Source organism: Bubalus kerabau, chromosome 10, assembly GCF_029407905.1.
Source record: "Bubalus kerabau isolate K-KA32 ecotype Philippines breed swamp buffalo chromosome 10, PCC_UOA_SB_1v2, whole genome shotgun sequence".
Taxonomy (NCBI): domain Eukaryota; kingdom Metazoa; phylum Chordata; class Mammalia; order Artiodactyla; family Bovidae; genus Bubalus; species Bubalus kerabau.
Genome location: NC_073633.1, coordinates 33,584,258 through 33,607,356, shown reverse-complemented (window position 1 = coordinate 33,607,356; position 23,099 = coordinate 33,584,258). Strand labels below are relative to the sequence as shown.

Here is a 23,099-nt window from a genome sequence, read left to right as displayed (position 1 = left end):
GAAACGACCCTCACCATTAGCAAAGGTGATGCTCTAATGCCAGTGTATTCACAATAGGGAAAACGAGAGCTGTAAGATAATGCGCTGAAAGAGGAAAGCAGCAGCGCTGACTATATAAACAAAGGGAACTTTTGAAACACGGCTGCACCAATAAAATATGTACATCTAGAAGCAGCAGCCCTGACTCTTGGGGGAAGAAAATGCTGCTTATCCCAAGTTAGTTAAGCAAATTGAGAGATGCAGCTTTGCAAAGGCACCACTGAGCTTTGTAAAATAGTCCCTAGTAAGGGAAGGCTCAACCATTACAGGAAAAAAGGTGAGAGCCTGCCAATCAAAAGCATGTTTCTGCCTGCAGGTCACTGCCAATCTCCCCACTTAAAACTAAGGGACACTACTAAGACTAATTTCTGAGCCCTCGTTATTATAGTACAAAAATTTTGAATATTAATTACAGAAAGCTTACCAAAGACAGATCATGTATCAGTTAACGCTTGTGTCTGTGGCACAGGATGATATGGCCTTAGAGTCCCAGTAAAAAGACAGTGCAGTTTCTAGAAATTTATCCTCAAGAGATAATGAGACACGCACACTAAACTGTTTTGACAAGGATGGTTACTAACATTTATTTGAAGTGGCTGAAATACCCGTGAATAGGGAAATGCATGTATAAGGAGAACAGCTGTTTTAAAACATTTCAATCAATGAACCTTTTTCTTCACAATAATGGTATCATTGTACATGTAGTACTTTGTAACCTGCTTTTTTAAAGTTAACTGTTATGTCATAGAGAGCTTTCATATTTTTATGTTGTTAAATACATATAGAAGAAGCTATAGAATGCGTGTCTATTTTAAAGTATAGTAATAAAATGAACTACAAATCTTTAAAATTGGAACATCAGTGAAAACTTTGAAGTTTTAGATATTCTCCTCTCTGTCCTCCCCAGGCCCCAGCGAACCACTCTCCTGATTTTACTGATACTTTGTTTTGCTTTAGTGTATAGTGTTACCACTTAGGTATGTGTCCCTAAACATGTGGTTTCAGATTAACTAGTTTTGAACTTTATATAAATGGAATCAAACTGTACGAGTTGTACTGTCACTTGAATCGTTTGTTCAGCACCCCATTCAAGAACTCAACTAGGTTGATGTGTGTGGCTGTAACTGATCATTTTCAAAACTGTGGCACTTTCCATTCGGTGAGTATATTATTGTATATTTAGCTGTTTTCCTGACAGTGGATACTTCAGCTGTTTTCAACTAGTGGCTGTTACAAACAGTGCTCTAAAGAATATTTTTATACCTGGTGCCCAAGTAAAAGAGTTTCTCTAGACTAGAGGCCAGGAGACGAATTTGCTGAATAGTAGGATCTGCAGATATTTATCCTGATTTACATTAAGCCAGCGCCCTGTGAGAGTTCCTGCTTCTCTGTCTCCTTGTCAGCACTTGTTGTCCTCAGATAACTTTGCTAATCTGGTAGGTGTATAATAGCATCTTCTTGTGCATTTTGCTAATTTCTAAGAGATTGAGCCTCTTATGTTACTTTTCTTGACCATTGGTATATAGATGTATCACTTATTTATGCATTTCCCTTCTGAAGGTTCTTTGCCTACCCCTCACTTAAAGGAATATTGCCAAGTGGAATTGTGCTTTCTACCTTGTAGGAGTTTACATGCCTAGTCAGGGGACAAGAATATTCAGATCAAAGTAAGATCACATCTGTGAAAGGGGCTTGACCAAAGCCTTCCGTCACTGGCCCTTCCACATCACTTGTGGAATCCTCCACTTATGCCAAAATGCGGCCAAGGCTCAGTTGTGTGTTACAGACAATTTGTATAAGATTTAGGAGAAAGGAGGTATCAGTGTGGATAGAGGAAGGGTGGCTTATTTTTGTTTTATTTATTTTAGGTTCTAAATATAGGACATGAAAAATACCAAGTAGCAGAAAAATGGACAAAGAAGAAAATCAAAATAACTATTTCCATCTTCCGTAGATAAAATCTATTAGCAGTTTACTTTGTAAGCCCAGCCTTTGTTTTTTGCTTTTAAGAATCATTTGGACATTTAAGAGTGAGACTGTTTCAAATATACAAAAAAAATTTTTTTTAAGATTGCTACCCTGTTGTGGGAGAGGTGGCATTTGCTCAGGGTTGTTCTTCTGAAGGGTCCGTGGACAGAGGGTGGCCCCCCTTCCTCATCACCAACTTGGGTGGCCTCTATAGAATAGGGGACTGTTGTGTTCCAGAGCTAACAAGAATGACTTAAATGAAGGAAGACGTAAGTAAGAATGTTTGCATCAAGGGCAGAGGTTCCTTGGCTGCAAACTAGACTCAAATGGAACCTTTCTGGTAGGATTTAATCTTTCTAGATAGGAGCAAAATATTTTAAATGGTTTCTGCCAACACACCTGAAAGTAACAGTTCTTTCTTGACTCGAACAATAAGAAGCTATTTGCAGTGGAGCTGGTACAAGCTGCCTAGCAGAAGAAAGAAGTTCCCTCTTGGGCTTAAGATTTGGATGGTGTAGGGACCATCTCCGAAGGAGAGAGGGATCTGATGCCTGGAGAAGGGGGAAGCTGTACCCCACAGGAATTATGCTGGAATGGAGAAGAGAGGAGAACACGCCATTAGGAAAACCCCTATGTAATTAGCTAGTGGGGATTTCCAGACTGGAAATTTCAGAGTTAGGGACTTTGTCCACGCTTCCCACCACCGTGACTGCAGCACCTACCCCAATTACTGCTGTAAAGTAGGCACTTGAAGTGCAAGTGAAAGTCACTCAGTCGTGTCCGACCCTTTGCGACCCCATGGTCTATACAGTTCGTGGAATTGTCCGAGCTAGAATACTAGAGTGGGTAGCCCTTCCCTTCTCCAGGGGGTCTTTCCAACCCAGGAATCGAATCCAGTTGTCCCGCATTGCAGGTGGATTCTTTACGAGCTGAGTCACAAGGGAAGCCCAAAGAGGGCACTTGATGAAGCTTTATTGCATGTATTTCCTGGCTCTTAACCATAATTTTGAAGTAGAAAATGCAAAGTAGCTTTTCAGGTGTTTCAGATGAGAACTCACCACAAAGTGAGATCAGAAATCTGGTAGACCTGTGGTGACTCTGAACTTCAATCAAGTCCTGAATTCTTCAATGAACAGGACAAAACCCAAAAAGATCATAGGTCCAGACACTCGAAAACTACCAAGTTTCTTGATGTGCTTGCCTTGATGTTAAGAAAATCTCCTTTTTTATTTTCTTTTTCAGATCTTTCCCTAATAACTACTGGGACAAGTTTGTAAAGAGAAAGGTATGTCTTGTCAGGGTAGCAGGGGAATTCCATGGCCTCCAAAGAAATGTAAATTTCTTCAAGATCTCCATTAACAAACATGGATAAATTTAATGCTGCTTTTATGATGGTATCACAGGAGAGTAAGTCAACAGAAAGGGTTTTATATGAACTTATGTCATTTGGGGGCTTAGTTCCTATACTCATGCTTCAAACAGCTTAACACAATCACTTTTCTATGTACTAGGTTTTTTCCTCCCTTCCAAAATGATAGCCAGAAAAGCAGCTTTCACTTAATTGTCTTTATTGCTTCTGTTTTCTGTGGGGGTTACTCATTTTCCTTTTGCATTTTGATTCATATCAACCCCTTGGAAGAGCCCAGAGTGTGACACAGCTCTGGAGACATCGGGGCTGGAGAAAACACTGATGGTGGTGTGTGACCTGAGCGCACCCTGTCCTCTTCTCTGCTTCAGGTGATCAACAAATATGGAGATCTCTACGGAGCAGAACGCATTGCTGAACTCCTGGGTTTGGACAAAAATGCCCTTGACTTTAGCCCAGTGGAAGAGACCAAAGCAGAGGCGGCCTCCCTGGTGTCATGGTACAGAGCTTAGGAGTTAAATCTGAGTCTGGCTGCCTAGACCCTTTGTCTTTCCAGTTGTCCTCCCTGTGCTGGAGGCAAAACTCATAATCAGGTCTTTGTTGTCTCGGGCTCTGGTTTAGCCTGTTTCTTCTAGGTTCTAATATATTGGGGCAGCAGGGGGATACTGCTTTAAAAAAATGTGAAGACAGCCTTCATGCCTGATAGAGCTGAAGGAGAAAGACATTAAAATTTCAGGATGTGTGATTCAGCCACTCTCATTCTCATGGTAACACATACAACTTCATAAAGCTCAGAGCTGTATTTATAGATTTATTAAACCCCAAGAGAGGGAAAAAAAAAAACTTTTTTTCCCTTATTAAACACTTAAATCTTGACATTTATAAGCTTTGAAATGACTTGTTCCCCTTTAGGCTAAGTTCCATCGACATGAAGTACCATGTCTGGAAGCTGGGAGTTGTTTTTACTGACAATGTAAGTATGGCATCTGGGAAAGTGAAATCCTGTGCCCCCAAGTCTAGGGATGTCATTAGATGCCACAAAGAAACAAGCTATGGAGGCAGCCCAGGAAGGTTCGGGGAGTTCTCGTGGAAGACAGACAGCCTTAGGGTGTGGGGGGACACTTCTCTCTCATGCAATAGTATAAGGCAGAGGGGGGGGGATCACTTGGCAATTCTTGGGTCAGTTCACAGCCCAAGATGAGAAAAAGTGGGTTTCATGAATGCCTGAAAAGCTGCTCAATTTCTTCCACTACCCAGTCCTTTCTCTACCTCGCCTGGTACACGACCATGTCAGTCCTGGGCCACTACAACAACTTTTTCTTCGCTGCTCATCTTCTGGATATCGCGATGGGCTTCAAGACTCTGAGGACTATTCTGTCCTCTGTCACTCACAATGGCAAACAGGTATGGGGTTTATACTGGTGCAGAATGGGAGGGACCAAGATACGGATAGCAAAAATCATCACCAATAACAGGTAGTACACTAGTGTATGATAGGAAGATATGTGTTGTAGTGTATAACGCGCCTTTCGTGGTCAAACGCTTGAATGAATAGGGATTGGTTTTGCAAAATCGCAGCCAATTAAAAGGAAGAAGACCTTGATTCAGAGACCTTTAACATTTAGATCAATGTATGTACTTAGAAAAGTCACTAGGTACTTCTGATGGAAGTATGGAAGTGAAGTCGCTCAGTCATGTCCGACTCTTTGTGACCACATGACTGTAGCCTACTTCCAATTAAGAACCAGTGACAGGTATCTATGAAAGTGAAAGTGTTAGTTGCTCAGTTGTGTCCGACTCTGCAACTCCGTGGACTGTAGCCCGACAGGCTCCTCTGTCCATAGAATTCTCCAGGCAAGAATACTGGAGTGAGCTGCCATTGTTTTGATCTTCCTGACCCAGGGATCAAACCCGGGTCTCTGGCATTGCAGGCAGATTCTTTACTGTCTGAGCACCAGGGAAGCTCCATAGATATTTATCTACACGCATATATACAGCTATAGGCAGACATACATAGCTATATATACATGTATGTGTGTATGTCTATATATATCTGTATAGTCATTGCTCTATATCCAGTCTCATCAGTATCCAGTCTGTCTACTACAGAACTGTCAGGGTCAATCCCTTCATTAAAATTCACAAATGACTCCTCCTGTCAACAAACTCCATAGCATTTTACTCCTCATTAAGTGCAAATCCACGACTGAGACATGTTCCCTCACATCTCTAAATCTTTCTAGGAGAAAGGAGAAAAGAAGGTGAAGTTAATTACAGCCATTATAGGAAATAGTATGACAAGTCCTCAAAAAATTAAGTATAGAACTGCCATATTATCCAGCAGTTCCACTTCTGGGTATATATTTCTCTCTCAAGGAAATGAAATCAGTATCTTGAAGAGATATCTATATTCCCATGCTCATAGCAGCATTATTCCCAACAGCAAAGATATGAAAACAACCTATATCCATCCCGGATAAACAAAATTTGTTCTGGACATAGAGCAGAATATCAGTCAGCTGTAAAAAAGAAGCATTTGCAGCAACATAGATGAACCTATAGGGCATTATGCTTAGTGAAATAAGCCAGACACAGGAAGACAAATACAATATGGTGTCATTTTATGTGAAATAATAAACAAGTCAAACTTCTAGAACCAGAGAGTAGGGCAGTAGTTACCAGGGGGTGTTGGGGGAAATGGCAGTATTGGTCAAAAAGTACAAACTTTTACTTATTAAATAAATTATCTATTTAGTTATTAAATAAATAAATTGGGGATCTAAAGTAAAGTATGGTGATTACAGTTAAAGCTACTGAATTGTATACTTGAAATCTGCTTAGAAAGTAGCTCTTCAGTGTTTTCAACAAACACATACAGGAAATGTGTGAGATGATGGACGTGTTCATTAACTTGAGCACGGTGATCATTTTATAATGTATGCATATATTGTCATCACATTGCACACCTTAAAAAAATGAAAATTCCAACCAGAAAAAAAGTTAAATTAACTTTTAAGTGTTCTAAAATGAAAGGGTGCTAGATCATCAGATATGATGATGGTTTATTTCTTCTAGGCTTCTGGTAGCTGCAACAGTTTCTTGGTTGTTTCTTGGTTGACATTAAAAAGAATGGAGGGAAGGTAGAGACAGACATTTGTGGCCACAAAAGCTAAAAGTTTGGGGAGGTGATAACAGAACCGGTGATACAGATGTTTGCTTAGAGCGGTAAATTCTTCCTTATAGGATCTGGAGAGAAATAGCATTGTGTATTATTTTTCCATGTGTGTCTTGGGAAGTTTTATCCTATAAAAGTGGCCTCTCCCAAAATGTGATTTATGGAATGTCAGTTCTCCAATATGTGTTTTTTGTTTTTTTTTTATGAAGAGAATTATTTTCTTCCCCTTTACTCAGATATTGAAAGCTTACATTTTGTTGATTTGGCTTAGTGGCATTATACAGCAAAAGTACACCTTAAATGAAAAGTATAAACAATCATTTTTTCTATATGGGCTTGCTGACTAAATTCTGACAAGATGGTTTTTAAAAAATGTGTCTAGCTTGTACCATGTGCCAAGTGTTGCAACAGGCTCACAACCAAAGTAGATGTTATACTCACTTAGGAGAATTGAGACTCAAGAGAGGTGAAGTGTTTCACCCAAGAGCATTTTAGCGCTTCTGTCTGTGAAGTCTGCTATTTAAGATATAAGTTACTAAATCCATTGTTCAAGAAGTCACTGAATACGTCAGTTCTGGTACTTATCTTGCCCGCTTCCTTCTGTGTAGCAACTTGAGGGCAAAGATTTTATCTTGTTGATCTTCACCAAATGCAGCCCAACACCTATTCCCTGGCGTAGGCCAGATGAGCAGGTCTTCTGTAGTCCTCATTTATGGTGCTTCCTACAAGCCAGGAAACAAACAGGCCCTATGACTCCAGCAAAGGTCCAAGGTAGGTTTCTTCATTACGAAAGATGTCACTCTGAAGTTACTGTAAGAATTTTTATGGTTGAGCAAAGCTGTGACGGTTACCCAGTTCATGGTTCGTTATGAAATACTGTGATGTGGGGATAGATACCCACCAGCCCAAGGAATCTGTAGTTTCCATTTTTTACAAATGTTATTGAAGTATAGCTGATTTATAGTGTCATGTTAATTTCTTCTGTACAGCAGTGTGACTCAGTTATTCTTTTTATTGAAGTATAGTTGATTTACAAATGTGTTAATTTCATGCAGTTTCTTTAGAAGCAGCATTAGAACTTAGTTACCAATGGGGGTAGGGAAGGATAAATTAGAAGTTTGGAATTAACAGATACACACAACTACATATAAAATATAAACAAGGACTCACTTTATAGCACAGGGAACTATACTCACTATTTTGTAATAACCTATAGGGAGAATATGAAAAAGGATATGTATGGGGGTATGTGTATAACTGAATCATTGTGCTGTACACCCGAAACTAACCAACATTGTCAACTACAAATAAACAAAAAGCAGCTACATCATGAAGCTTCAGGTCATTGCTCTCTCTGTAAAAAACCAAAGTAACCACCCTTAGAGTGCCATGGCTCTTCTCATCCTTCCGTCCCACGTGGTTTACACGTGCCCCTGTGCAGCACCCCAGGCGTTAGTCTGCCCAGGCCGTTGTTGCAATATACAGCAAGTCCCCCACATACGGTGTGCCCTGTGTGCCAGCTGTTGTCCACTGTACTTTTCAAGGTGCTGTAAAATTGAAAATGTCTTATTTTTTGTGTTTGTTACGTATTATTTATGTGAAAAGTATTCTAAACCTGTTACAGTACAGTACTATATAGCCAGTTGTGTTAGTTGGCTATCTAGGCGAACTTCGTTGGACTTATAAATACCCTCGTGGAATAGAACTCATTCGTACCTAGGGGGCTTACTGTACTCAAGACTGGAAGCTTAGACAACAGACATCGATTTCCTCTCGGTTCTGGAGGCTGGAAGCCCAAGATCAGGATGTGGGGGCTTGGTTTCCCCAAGGCCCCTTTCCATGGCCTGCAGCTTTTTCACTTTATTATGCTTCAGTGCATACCTGGTATCTCTCTTGAGTCCTAACCTTCTCTTCTTGTTAAAAAAAACCGAGTCAGATTAGAGCAGTGCTCACCCTAAGAGCCTCATTTTAATTTAATCACCCCTTTAAAGGCCCTAAATCATCTCTTTAAAGGCCCTGTCTCCAAATGCAGTCACATTCAGAGGTGCTGAGGATTAGGGCCTCAACATATGAATCTCAGGGACCCAATTTAGTGCGTGAGAGCTCGTCATTACTCTTCTCCCGACAAGCCTGTTTTTCTTCTCTGGTCTCATCTCAGCATCTGGAGCGTCACAGCCTCTGTTCCCGTCCCCTCATCATTCCACTTTCCTGGTTTCTTGGAGTCTCCCACCAGCCTTTTAAGGTGAAGACCCACTTCCTCTTCCCTCTCTCTCTTTGCTCCCAGTTGGTCCTGACCGTTGGTCTCCTGGCTGTGGTGGTTTATCTCTATACTGTGGTGGCATTCAACTTCTTCCGCAAGTTCTACAACAAAAGTGAAGACGACGACGAGCCCGACATGAAGTGTGATGACATGATGACGGTGAGTTCCCTGCGGGGCCACCCAGCCTGGCAGGGGTAGAAGGGCTGTGGGCAGAGTGGCAGCATGGAGACAGAGCATGACAGAGATGAGAACAGAATACCGATGTCTGGTCCAAAAGCGAGGCGGGCCCTGGAAAGACAGAAGTGCTGGAATATGCCACTTGTCTGGGTCCAGGTGGAAGGAGAAGCACACAGGTAGGTGGGTCATCTATCCACATTTGTGTGTGGTGAAGATGTGAGTTAACCTATGTCTGTATCTCACGGAAGTCAAGTTTGGATTCTTTGCCTTTGAGAGCTGGGAGCAAAGAATCCCATGAACCTGGCGCTCAGTGTATTTCAGCAAGCCAGTGGGCCTTCTTTCAGAACACATGTCATCTGAAAAATGTCACAGCGTGGGATCAGGTCGGGGCAGCAGGGTCCTTTCAGGGCAGCCTTTGCGGGGCTAGAAGGGCCTAGCTGCAGCAGCATCTCTAGACATTTATAGCGACCAGATTTCAGGAAAAGAATGTGTGTATTAGAGACCAGTGACAGTACACTGCTCCCCTGCCCCCACTGTGATCATTTCTCCAGAAAACGGAGGCACTTTTTGGCTAAAAACCCTCCATATACCTTCTCAGGGCAAGCACCCATGACACAGCAACACTACAGTTGCTGAAGCCCCAGTGTGGCCCGCCCAGGCTCTGTGCTGCCCCTGGTTTTTTATTTACCAGCCCGAAGATTGCCTCCCACACTTGCATCCCGAACCCATCACAGCCAGTCAGGAGGAGGGACAGGAGGCAGCCTGGTCTATGAGCCCTACCTGGTGCATGCATGCAGCTTGGGAGGAGATGCTCTGGGGAGCCCTGCGCTCCTAGGTGTGTGGAGAACGCAGGAGGAGAGCAACCTTTTCCTGGAGGCTAGGACTTTAAAATTAAATGAGATAAAATTCATATCTGCCCTATGCCATCCTCCTCAAAGCCTAAAGTCCTTTTATACATGCCTAGAGTGAATTCTCACGTGTGTGTCCAGTAGTTCAAAACTGTTTTTTAGAAAAGGAGCAAAAAATATCTTTTAAAGGCTACATGGAACAGCAATCTTTCCATCTTTATAGACACCAGAGGGTGCAAGCCCAGAGTTGGTGGTATGAATATTATTGTGAAGCGTACCCTTCTCCTGCCTCAGGGCTGTCATATTTTTAATTACATGAATGATCAGACCATCTCCATAACAACAAACGAAACTCTGCAGCTTTTACTCAAATTGCCATGATTTTCTTCTCTAGTGTTACCTGTTCCACATGTACGTGGGAGTGAGAGCTGGAGGTGGCATTGGTGATGAAATTGAAGACCCTGCTGGGGACCCGTATGAAATGTATCGCATCGTTTTTGACATTACCTTCTTCTTTTTCGTCATTGTCATCCTGCTAGCCATCATCCAAGGTATGCTTACCAGTTATGTTGTATGCACGGGGCTCAGTCTAGTTCTCTTTACCTTTCTGCATCTGTCACTTAATTGTTTTATGTAAAGAGGTTTGTGCATTCACTTGTTAATTCAAACAAGACATTTCTAGACATCTACTATATAGAAGGCCAAAGATATATCCAGGCAGCGATACCAGAAACTTGAACATCCTTGCAGAGGACCACCCTCCTTCACTGCCAAATCTGAACTGATCATTTCCATCTTATTCTGCTTCCTAAATATCTCCTGTGGTTAGTATGGGCCCTCATGATTTCTGTCCTGATCATTTACCTCCCAGGCAGTAGGGTGGGGAAGGAGCAGAAAGAGGAGCTGTGAGTGTGTGACATGTTTTTTCCTTCTTGGCAGGGAGAGGTACTGGTATGTTAGTAGCTTGTCAGGAATTAGAGAACGATGGTGATAGATTTAGTTTAAGTCATGACAAGTCGAGAGACCTATGAGCCATAGAGGTATTGAGGACCAACAAGCAGTTAACTCTAAGAGGTCTTTTAGGAGACAAATCAGGAATGGTATAAGGTAAAAATATTACATAAAGACATAAAATAAGTATTAATGAATGCAAAAATAAAAGAAATGGGATCCATTAGTGGTGGTGGTTGAAGATGTGGGTGTAGAGATTTCCCAAAAACAAAAGCAAAAAAGCTGAGGAGGAACCCCGATTGATACACATCAGTGCCTAAGGGGCTAGAAGAGGAAGAGCCAATAAGGAAGACAGAAAAGGAACAGCCCAGCAAACAGCAGGACAAGGGAGGAAGGATGAGAAGAAAAAGTCAAGGAGGAGTGAGTAGTTAGCATCAAATATTGCAGAGAGGTGGAGTAAGAGGAACCATGAAAAATGATTAACCAGGATGCAGCATCTGAAAACACAAGTGGGTTTTGTTATTTTTCTGATTTTGGTTTAATTGTATCATTCAGCTTCATAATTCCCCTTTTTATTTTTTAAACAAAGTGGCCTCTACTCTGAACTACTAGACAGGTTATGCAAAGCATTGTTTTCATATTTAAAATTCCAGGTCTTATTATTGATGCTTTTGGGGAGCTGAGAGACCAGCAGGAACAAGTACGAGAGGATATGGAGGTACCTACTGTTCTACTAATCCCAACTCCATATTTGTATCTCACAGCAAATGGATTGTTTAAACAATAGGTTCTGCTATTCCTCAGCCCTAGGCAAAACTACTACCCAACTTTGTTTTCCATGCCTGTCCTTTTATCTGTGCCCATCCACCAGCTCTGGGCATTTCTTCTGCTCCACCCTCTCTGCCCTACCCTCCTCCCACCTGCCACCTCTGTCATGCCCCAGGCTTGGGAGAGAGCAGGTACCCTCCGCTAGCCAGAAGCTAGGTACGTGACACTGTGGAGTAGGTGACTAATAGCCTGAAGCACAAAAGGGAAATATTTTTCAGTATCTCTCAATTCAGAGATCATCATCCTTTTTCCAACTGCCTGTAATGTCACGCCTACTCACGCCTTTTCTGTTATTTTTCTCAGACTAAATGTTTCATCTGTGGGATTGGCAATGACTACTTTGACACGACGCCTCATGGTTTTGAAACACACACCCTGCAAGAGCACAACTTAGCCAACTACCTGTGAGTATCCTTGGTCAGCGGAGGTGACAGGGTTGGGGGGAAGAGCAGTGAGTTAAATGCAGTTTACATCTTACAGTTCACGCTCTGCTAATGTCTTTTCCTCCTCGGTCTCTGGAAAGTAGGAGCAATCAGGAAAGAACTTGCAGGAGTCCCCATGAGCCATATCTTTGCCATATACCCTGCCTCTCCTGTTTTCCTAGATGTGTGCAGACTGTTTCTCCACCTGGAATTAGATCCTATCCCTTCCCAAGGTCCTGTTAGCTCCAGCAGGTTGTCTCTTGGGGATTTTTCCTAGCACCTTATAATATTTTTTAATCCTAAACAAAGAAAAAAGGCTATGGCCCCACTCTTCCTTCTCTTCCAGAAAAAATGGAAAAGTGTGCCTGTTCACAGTCTCCAATTTCTCTCTCTCCCCCACTCTCCTTAGAACTCACTCACTCTCCCCTGCAGTTGGCCTTCCTCCCCACCAATTCCTATTTGCTCTTGTCAAGGCAGCCCCTGACGTGCACGATGCTGGATTCCAGGGTTAATTTCTAGGCTGGGTTTCTTTACGATGTGTGTGTGTTCACATTGCTGTATCCCAGCACCCGAGGCCTGGCACCCAGTAGGTAAATAATAAATATCTCATTCGGGCAGAAGGTATTCAGTCTGTTGTGTGCCACAAACTGCCTAGGAAACTTACAGAATTTGTAGGGAATATACATCCCCTGACAATTCAGATTCTGTAAGTGATCATCATTTTCAAGAAAAGAAACTCCTGGGCTCTGCTAACTGGCCTGGCCCTTCCCCTCTGTGTCTACCCTTTATTGTTTAGAAAACCCTAATCTTTCTTTAGGATAGAATGGGCCTCACTACTGAGGGAGGTTATTGTCAAAGAGAAGTAACGATACCTTTCTGCTAAAATGAGTTTAAGACAGAAACACAGGTTTAAAAAAAAAAAATCACTTGGACATACCTTTCCTCAAACCAGAGTGTTCACTGTTGTTTGCATCTTCATGGAGGTGATCAGGATGGATGTACTTCTAGAAAAGGTGAGCCTGTGGCTCATCTCAGGCCCGTGGAGAGAGAACAGTTGGGACTCTTGAAGGTACTTCCCATGGCACTCTGTACATAATAGTGTATTTTCTCTGTGCCCCTCCGCTAGCAAGCTTGAGGGGAGAGAACCAGTCTTACTCATGTTTAAAACTTTGCCCCGCCCCTGAAAATTGTGCTTTGTGAATTAAATGTGCTAGGAAAGCAATAATGTCCTATATGACAAGATACTGGTCACGTTTCCTTTCTTAATCTGATAAAAGGATGGAAAGTAGTTATTGCTTCACTGTGGGCCACAATCTGAGTCTATAAACCTAAGAATATCCTGGGAGAACTCAAAATCTGGGGCTCACGCTCTCCTCACCCTCCCAAGGATGCTATTTATGCTTTCTCTTCCTTTCACCAGCCTCACGGTCATTTTCCTGAAGGGCACAGGCCGATTCCCTTGGATGCCGTCTCTGAGATTGCATAATGTGAGCTAAGAGGCCAGCCCCAGCCTCCCATGATTCTGTGTTCCAGACATACTCAAACCTTAGACACAAGCCTCCTGGTTAGAGCAAGTGAAACTATACTGGCCAACTAAAAATTATATGGTTAGAGTTTTGGCTACCATTTTATTGTTCATATTAGGATTTTTATTTATTTATTTATTTTATTTTTTTTAAATTTTATTTAATTTTTAAACTTTACATAACTGTATTAGTTTTGCCAAATATCAAAATGAATCTGCCACAGGTATACATGAAACAGTAAAATGGTAGCTACAAATGCTTCCTCAGAAGTGATCTTAGCTCAAGGTTTGGTAATAGTAAAAAGGACCTCTTTTCACAGAAAGGCTCATTTTGAGATTTATGTATATTATTATTAGAAAATAATGGTGTATGTTGTCACGCCACGTTTCCCCAATTCCAAAAGGTACAGTGGTCAACATGATGCTAAACAACATGCTTGATCCTCTCTCCAGTTCACTTGAGTAAGTGAACTTTAGTTTTCTAACCAAAGTATCTAATACTGTCTTTCCCTTGGTCGTTAAAGCTTTTTTCCTCGTTCCAGGTTCTTCCTCATGTATTTGATTAACAAAGATGAGACAGAGCACACGGGACAGGTGAGAAATATCCAACAGAATCACACCCCTGTGTTAGGGTTTCCCCTTCCTAAAAGTCAAAACTCAGTAGAGAAATGACCCCATCCGTCTCTTCTGTGCATTTCCCCACTGCTTCCTGCATGGTTATACCATCTCTTTGTGAATTTCAAAGTCAAATTTTAAGGCAACTCCCATCTGTTTCAAAAGGCCCCCTGGTTATCCTTCCCAGCGCACACTGGCGTTTGCTAAGCCCTTAGGGTTGCTGCTTCTGAGTCGAATAACTGGAGGTGGGGAGAATGTTAACAGAGAAAAAGACAATGTGAAGCGGAGTGGGCAGTGCAGCAAAGAGCAGGCGCCTCAGAGTAAAAAGGTGGGAGAGACAGCACGAGGAAGACAACGACCTCCTATATGGGTGACTCAGGGACGCGAAGGGGTGGGTGTGACAGAGTGTGCATCAGAGGGATTCTGTGACTAAGTATGAACAAGAAACATAAAGGCAGAGAACGGGAGGAAAAGGTAGGTTACCGAGTATTCAAACATTACTGGCGTTGTAGGAAAACGTCATGGCTCAGATACTTAAAGGCAAGTGGCACCCGTATCTAGCCTCGGCTCTCCTGGCCCCGGCCTCAGTGGGCACTCAGCGTGCTCTCATCATACATTCTGCCTCCTCCCAATTACAAATGATGTGGAATCAACTCAGTGCTAAATCTTTAAGTATTTTTAATGGCAATCATTGAGTTGGTTTCACTGGGGGCTTTTTGTTTGGGATGGTGGGGGGGGAGGTGGTGGTCAGGAGGGAGAAATGACTTCTTGCTCCCAAAATAGCCTGGGGGTGGGGGGTTGGCTGGGAATAGAGCAAGAAAGAATGTACCAGTTGGGCCTCATACTTATCCACATCAGTATTCCCAAAGGGAGACACAGAGATGGAAAATAAATTGGGTTTCAGCTTACTGTGGTTGGTTCTCACTATTTCAGGAATCTTACGTCTGGAAGATGTACCAAGAAAGGTGCTGGGATTTCTTCCCAGCTGGTGACTGCTTCCGGAAGCAATATGAAGATCAGCTTGGATAAACGGGAAATGAAAGAAGCCTCCACCATATTCTGGATGGTCAATAAAATCCTTCTCTTACAATTCTGCAACACACTAGAAAAGTGACATTTCCTAAAGGCCTCCCGTACAAGGAAGAGTTCATTACACATTTGTGATATTTTGGAATTGACTTGGCTTTTTGTACCTAATGGACTTACTTACACTGTGGGAGATGACCTGTCAAAATGTTAAAAGGATGGCACAGCATCAAGGAAGCTCTAGTGGACAGTCTTCATGTATGCTGGGATGACACCATGGAGGGAAGGGCTGGAGATGTAGGGTTTTAGATGCATAATACCTGGAATTTTAAACACTTGAATGCCATGTGACAGTAGCCCACTAGTGATTCATGGTCTGAGCTACAAAAAAAAAATCATTTTAACTGCAGTCTAATTTTTCCCATGGTACTTGCTAGTGAATGTATCCAGAATCAGCTTGAAAAGCTTTAAGCAGTTAAAGAAATAGAAAAAAAAAACAAGAAACCACCACTTTGTCGACACTGAAATATCGATTAAGTGCCTTAAAAACCTCTTTAGATATAGCTATGCAAGTTTTTTATGTTTATGTTCAAGATGGACAGTTCCATTAATCAGTTGTGTTGATCTTCTCTTACTTTATGAAACTGCACTTGAAAAGTTATTCATTTTTTTTTTTTTCAGTAACAGCTTACCAATTGCTGTTATTAGAAGTACTGTACTGAAAATTCAAAAAAAAAAAAATCTCAACCTTAAGCCAAATTGAGCAACGCTTTATGGTCCCTTGTAAGTAGTGGAGCTGCTCTATTTAGGTGAATCTCCTTAAGTAACATGAAGTGCCCACTGCAATAAAGTCATACACACCACTCCACGGCTTGGCCTCTTGTAATGAACCGCCTTCTGGATGATTCCCAACCACCCTGTGACTGCAGGGAAAGGGACATGGGAGTAACAAATAGCACACAGCTCCCCACACAAGAAAGAAAGAAAAAGAAAATCTACAGACCAGTGTTTATTTTGGCCAAATGCATGCCTGGTTGCTTAGCTCTCTTCTCCTCATCAGCAGCACCTGCTATGCTGTAAACACACAGAGGAAGAAATTGGAAACAAGGGCCGAAACATCTCTTGCCCTTAAGACATCTATTCAGTTACTAAAGCCAGAGAACAAATGTAGCGAGCCTCTTAAATGTCCACTTCAGGTGTTGTTGAACATGGAGGAAGGCATCTACTGTGCTAAGCGTGATGGCCACATGGGCTTGGGGCCCTGCTTGTAAACCAGCTGTTGTAGGACAGCCTTGGGCCTGCACACCCTTACAAGGCAACCAAAATTGACTTCAGGCAGTTTTCATTTTCTTTTCCCTCTCTCTTTTTCCCTTTCTTTCCTTGTCATTAGGAAATCATGCTGTCCAACCAGTCTTCAAGCTCTTCCTCGGTAACATTTCTGGATATACTTGGTTGCCCCGAGGTCACGTTCTTTTCCTCCAACACAGATGGGTTTGCAGGTCCTAAGAAAATAAACGCAACGTTAACAACTTCACGTTAGTCTCAGAATTGAGGGTTAATGCTTCCCTGGGGTTTGATCCATGCTAGAAATCAACCAAGTTGTTACTTTGCTCCCGGTAAGAGAAAACATTCTGTCATTGTGCCTACTCCCTAAGAAGATCCAACAATACCTAAACACATTCATAAATGGGGTAGATTTGCTCTTCTATTGATTTGAATGGTGAATCTCACAGTTCATGAGGTTTTTTTTTTCTTTTTAAAGACCAATAGCTCTGTTTCCTTTTTACTAAGCAGCAATCCTGACAAGCCATCAGAGGGTCCTAAGGGCAATGTATGGATGGGGCAGTCACTAGGCCTCTCCCTGTCAGATGGGCCACCGTCTCACAGAACGGGCATGTGAGGAACTCTCCTCCTTTTTAAACAAAAGCGGAATAGCAAGCGAGAAGCACACAGACTTGGTCCATAGGCCTGTTCAGACAGTCGATTAAAAGGTCTGCGGCTGCACAGCTGAGGCCACAAGGCTGTAAATGCCTTTTATAGCATGAGTTCAATTTGTAGCCCCAGGTTTAAGATTGCAATCAGGCAGGTAGCAGCTTTGGAAGGCCAGTATTATCGAGTGAGAACAATGTCAGAAAGGTCAGCTCAGGGGGAAGCGGAGATGTGAGCACAGAAATAGATGTCAGTGAATGAGGCCAGATCGATGGCAGACACTGACGAAGATGTGTGGGGATGTGACGGAGGTGAAGCTATGCTCAGAAAAACACCAGAATCAAGAAGATGGGTGGGGAATAAAATAAAAACCATACCTGCTGCTTCTTGGACCACCTCCCCACTTTTCTCGGATTCCAGGTCCTGAGCTGTCTGGTCTGATAAGATGTTGCCTCCCTCTTTCACAGGCGCGTCTAAATTAAGCAGCAGATCTAGCTCTTCTTCCAAATGATCTGCTGCCAACTGCAGCAGGGAAGTGGGGTTCTGAGAACCCTTGGAAGAACCCGATCCTGGGCCGTCTTTACCCGGGTACACGGGGAAGCCAGCGGTGGTGGATTTCATCTCAGAGAGGGACCCCTTTCCTCCAGGCCCCAAGGGCCCCTTTAGCTGCATCCCTAGTCCCTTGCCATCGTTATTTCTCTTTGGTTTCACCTGAGGGAGCTCTAAAGGAAGAGCAGTCTGAAAGAGAAGCACAATATCTGAGTTAAAACTGTGAGTCCTGCCCTATTTGCTTAAGCAAGAACTAAAGCAGAGGAAGCCATCAGACTTTGTGGAGTAGGAAATTCAGTTCAGACAGGCAGGTCACGAAGTGTCTCCATCCAGGTTTGCCCCAGCACCCCTTCTAATTAATAGGGGTAAATATGGGACACCTCCCCACCACGTCCACCTCAGCCTTGTGCTAACCAGATTAGAGCCGAAATCAAAAGGCCCGTGCGTTCCCATCACTGGCCTGAGATCAGACAGAACCACAGGTCTATGTGAATACACTCTTACGCCTGTGACGAGGCAGACGTCTGTAAAAGGCATGGAGGAGTAATAAGTAAATCAGATCTGTTCATCGTACTAAAATGCACAAATACAGAGGTGAAGGGACACATTCACTAAGAAGAAAAATAATGTTACTAGCGGTCATTCGTGAGAAAAATTGCCAGACACTAAAGAAAACATTCTATCTGATTACATTTGTAAAAACTCCCCAAACAGGCAAAACTAACTCTTGTCAGAATCGTGGTTTTAGGAAAGTACTGCCTTGGGTCAGGGCTGGGTGCGGTGGGGGTGGTTCTGGGCAGGGGCAATATTCTGTTTCTTGATCTAGATGGTGATTCCATGGTTATAAAGATTTACATGTGCACTTTTCTACATGTTGTAATTTAATAGAGTTAGACCCTCCCCCCAGGTGACTGTAATGTAGAAGAAGACTGAGAACCACAGTTCTGGAGGGAAGACTGGGGTGACCAGCCTGGCAGCCGTCGGGTAGGTTCAAAAGGAGGTTCAGCTGCTCTTGGAGCCACTGTCCCCTTACTTGTACATTTAAGCATCCTGAGCAGATCCAGTTTGCTAATAACTCCTCAGGGCTTGTGAGACAGTACAGCCTCACACGTGAACTTGAACACTCACCCAGCACTGTCAGTATGCAGGCTGAAGCTGGGCTGTGGGCCCCGGTTCTAATCTTGTGATCACTCAGATGGTCTGGACTGGCTGTCCAGCATGGTTTTTGTCTGTTCACTCCCCAGGTGAGTAAGGTACAGACACAGTTGAGAATAACTGCTCTGCATAACGGGGGAGGGATGGTATTTTAATTTCAAAGTTCCTGTAATTACTTTATATCTTTCCTCTTCAGGGGTGCCATCCTTCACTTTGGATTTCTCATAATACTTCACCCCGTTTCTCTCCTCAGTCCTGGGGTCCCCATCACCTTCACCCCAATGAGGTCCTGTTAACCATTCCTCATTGTATGGGACCAAACCAAGTATGTCCAAACTCTAACCACCTCTGGACACCCAGAGGAAAAGTGACACTTGGCCTATCAGTAAGACAAGCCCACACGTTCCTAAAGAAGCCCCAGGGTGATTCCCCATCAGAGGCAAATGCCAGCCTTTCGACTTCTCAGCCCTGAACTGTCCCCCCAGCCCTGAATTCTACTTGCCCTAAATTTGAGGCAAGTTAAGTGCCATAGAAACAGCAATTGGATGGGTAACCAGTTTATGGTGATGTTTAAGCTTGGCATCATATTCATCTGTAGAACAAAACTGATCATTTTAGTTGCTTGCATTCTATTTAGTACTGCCCAGGGTTTCACTTAAAAAAAAAAAAAATCCAGTCAAATCTGAAAGAAATTTCAAAGTTCCTTCTGGTTTAACTGTTGGACCCTTCCTCTCTTATCCCATTCAGTGGCTCTTACCTACCTTACACTGGTTGTAACCACCAAATTTACATTTCTAGCCCTTAATTCTGAATTATAAATTTCTACATTCAAATTACTATTATGTTCACTTTGAAATCTCAGAACAAACTCATACTCTGTCCAAGCCTCACTGATACTAGCCACCACTGGGTCGCACAAGCTGGAACACCCAGAAGAATTCTCTGCTTGCTCCTGCTCCATCACCAGCATTTCACCAAGTCCTATTAATTTTACTTTTGTAGTTCAGTTCTTGGTCAAGTCCAGTTCCCCACCATTGCTGGTCCAGGCTACAGTATTACTCACCTGAACCATGCAACAGCCACTTAATTTGCCTCTCCTCATCTATTCTACTCTTGCATGGGTGTGCATATGCAGACTTCCCCATACACACACTCACCCCAATCCCACGTCTTCTCTCCATTCTGTGGCCAGAATGTTCTTTGTTATTGTTGTCATTATTCCTAGCACTGCTATTACAGATCTGATTGGGTTACCCTTCTTTAAATCTCAACTCAAATGTTCCTGTACTTTGGCTCTCAGTTTGTAACTTCTTCAGAAAAGTCATTCCTACATCCTACCAAAGTAGATCAGGTTCATTATTACAAACTCCCATAGCACATGGTGCTTATCCTTCACAGGACTTAGTGCAGTTTGATAACTGGATTAATGCCCATCTTTCCCAACAGATTAAGCTCCATGAGGGCAAGAACCATGTCTGTCTATCCACCACTGTAACCTGAGTGCCTAACACAGAGCCTGGCACATAAACATTTTGGGTACAACACAAGCCAGACTCTGTACTTTGACATTTCATTCGATTCCATTACATTTTATCCTTTAAAATGTTCCAAATATATCAATAAAACAGGATAAAAACTTTGAAAAGTATTTCACTCTCCCTCAAAACTTTACAAAATTCTATCTGATACAAAACCCTCAGCCTGTTGAAAGGAAAAGCTGATTCCAAGACATCCTGCAGGGAGATATTTTTCAGTTTGCTTCTTCTCCTGCCCTAATTTACACCAGCCTCAACATGTCATCAGGGTTCTTACCTGAACCAATTCAGCAGCAACATTGAGTCGGAGTGAGAGAGGCAATTCTTGAAGGGCTCGAACCAATGACTCACAGTCCACATAAAATGCTGAATTCTATAGAAAACAGAGAAATTGATCAATCAAGATGATTACATATGACCTTTCAGAAATAAAAGGGCACAAGACGATAGTAGTAACTGTAAATAAATCATCCATTACTTTTAGCTGGGAGTAATACAATCATAAATCACACCTGATATGGTTCTAATTTCTATCATCTCTGCATGAAGATAAGCAAAACCAAAACCACCTTCTTAAGCCACAGCTCAGGCGGTCAGAGTAGCAGCAGGGTAGCAATCACTCGAATCAAGACTGTATGGTATGGGAATTCCCCAGGGGTCCAATAGTTAGGACTCTGTGCTTCCACTGGGCGGGGGACGGTATGGGTTCGATCCCTGGTCAGGGAACCAAGATCCTACAGGCTGCGCTGCGTGGCCAAAGGGGAAAAAAAAAAAAAAAAGACTGCATGGTAATCTGGAAACTGTAGACGTTCTTGGAATTACAGAGAAAATTCAAAGCATTTAATGAAACAACTGGACACCTCCTCCATATTCAGATGGCTGGACTTTGGGAGAGCAGTGGAGAGCTATCTCGACAGTGACTTGGGGCTGACAGGCATAGCCAAAGGAGTCCATGTGCATACACTTCTCTTCCAACCAGAAATCAGGGGATGGAAACTTACCCTCCAGCTGGCAGCTCTATGTGTGAGGACAACACTAAAACTCCCTGGGACTCCATTCCCATTCACAGGCGCAAAGTCCCTTCCAGGCAATGCCTTCACAGATTGACTGTATTTGAGAAGGCATTCCAGATTATCTCATGACCTCTAACAGCTGCTTCTAGGTACCCTGGCCATCCAAGTGGAGGGAAAAACTAAAAGGTGGGTGAAATCACCACATTAGAGTCAGATACCACCAACCACCTCATCCACCAAGGACTGTCACAGGTCTAGGTAGAACTGTGCCTTCTGCTCTGATCACAGACTTCAAGTCAAAGAAGAAAACCCAGGGGTCATGGAGTCTCAAATCCACTATAAGGATGTCTTGGGTAGATGCGTTCATGATGACTGGAGGTAGGGAGTCATTCCTGGTGTTCTCAAGTAGAGCCCCAGCACTAAATCCAGACCCACTCAAACTCCTGAGCCTCACAACAGAAGTACACAGCAATCGAAAAATGCAATATGGCTTTTCAGCTGCCCTTTTGAAACTTTCTGAAGATGGCTAGCTCTTAGGGGAGCAATGCCGGCAGCAGCAGATGTGGCCCCTTGCCCTGGAAAAAAAACAAAAAAACTTACATCTAAAAATAGAGAGAGTATTTAGGGAACAGGATGGAGGAAAACAAAGCTCTGGCAGGAGAGCAGGAAATTCAGTACACACATGCCCTGCCTCGGTCCTGCACTCAGCACACCCAGGGCTTCATGAGGGCCAGCACAGCCAGCCTTTGTTTTGAAGTTTGAAGAAAATCTCTCAGACCACTAGAAAAATGTGATCCTGAATGTGTAACACACGAGTAAATCGCCTCATTACAAAAGGAAATCTCACCCTTCCTACTGCATAGACCCCCTGCTCCCTCCCCCATGCCTGCCAACCACTCAGAGCTGCCAACCACTCTCAGGTCTCCAGAGAAGGGCCACTGAGACGTGCTGTGGTCCAGCTACAAGTGCTCAAACTTCCTCCCCACTTTCACATCAAGTGCAACACACTATGAGGTATACTGTTAACAAGGAAGTCTGTGAGATGTGAGGAACGGCCAGGCTGTGCTTGTCTGTTGAGTCCTGAATGATGGACCTTTGGCTGCTCTGACCCCTATGTCTTTAATTCCCACCCGCCATCCAAGGCCCAGGTGACAAGGTGCCGTCACCATAAGGCCCTCACGACACTTCAGCCCAGCACAGTGGTTTCTCCTGGTCTCCCTGTAGAAGTCCCAGAGCCTGGAACCTGCCCTCATCATACACCACTGTATAAGAAGACTTTCCCTTTTTTGGTCACGTTTGCCCCCTAAAGAGCTAAAGCTGAATGCCTTCAACATAAAGGGAGCTGTAGTGAATTCCTTGTAATAGTAAAGTGTGAATTTGAAAACAGGTTTGACTGGAATAACCACCATGAGTTAGCTTTTTTTTGCTCCATGTTGTAAAGTAATTGGTGGGTTAACTGTGCCTGGAGTGCCCGGCTTCCACACCTACCTGGCCAACTCTATACCCACTCACAGTTGGAGCGTGTGTGACGCCTGGCCACCTGGTGCCTCCTCTTCTGCAGACCTGTACGCTGGGAGGGCACAGCGAGCCTTGACTATTAGAACAAGGTCCCTCCGCCCCACTTCTCTGCCATCAGTGTGCACAGAACTCGGTCTGGATGGTGAGAATCTATTCCTGAAGGTTCCTCCCTGTCTAGGAACTCGATCAGACTCCTAGTC

General features: G+C 43.2%; 2 protein-coding genes across 3 annotated transcripts in view; one reads left to right on the top strand and one right to left on the bottom strand.

Annotated features, from left to right (window-relative positions):
* RYR3 (ryanodine receptor 3) overlaps positions 1–16,057 on the top strand; it is a 461,910-nt gene extending 445,853 nt beyond the window's left edge. The window contains exons 99-108 of the mRNA XM_055538999.1: positions 3,250–3,292; positions 3,745–3,866; positions 4,286–4,346; positions 4,631–4,777; positions 8,833–8,967; positions 10,228–10,384; positions 11,438–11,502; positions 11,916–12,016; positions 14,102–14,153; positions 15,108–16,057. Coding sequence (XP_055394974.1) covers positions 3,250–3,292; positions 3,745–3,866; positions 4,286–4,346; positions 4,631–4,777; positions 8,833–8,967; positions 10,228–10,384; positions 11,438–11,502; positions 11,916–12,016; positions 14,102–14,153; positions 15,108–15,203 — 979 coding nt within the window. The 3' untranslated portion in view covers positions 15,204–16,057. The remainder of the gene's footprint in view (positions 1–3,249; positions 3,293–3,744; positions 3,867–4,285; positions 4,347–4,630; positions 4,778–8,832; positions 8,968–10,227; positions 10,385–11,437; positions 11,503–11,915; positions 12,017–14,101; positions 14,154–15,107) is intronic.
* Positions 16,058–16,196: 139 nt separating this feature from the next.
* AVEN (apoptosis and caspase activation inhibitor) overlaps positions 16,197–23,099 on the bottom strand; it is a 193,642-nt gene continuing 186,739 nt past the window's right edge. For both annotated transcript variants that reach the window (XM_055537257.1, XM_055537258.1), the window contains exons 4-6: positions 20,646–20,741; positions 17,507–17,867; positions 16,197–16,702 (exon numbers count right to left, since the gene is read on the bottom strand). In XM_055537257.1, coding sequence (XP_055393232.1) covers positions 16,587–16,702; positions 17,507–17,867; positions 20,646–20,741 — 573 coding nt within the window. In that variant the 3' untranslated portion in view covers positions 16,197–16,586. The remainder of the gene's footprint in view (positions 16,703–17,506; positions 17,868–20,645; positions 20,742–23,099) is intronic.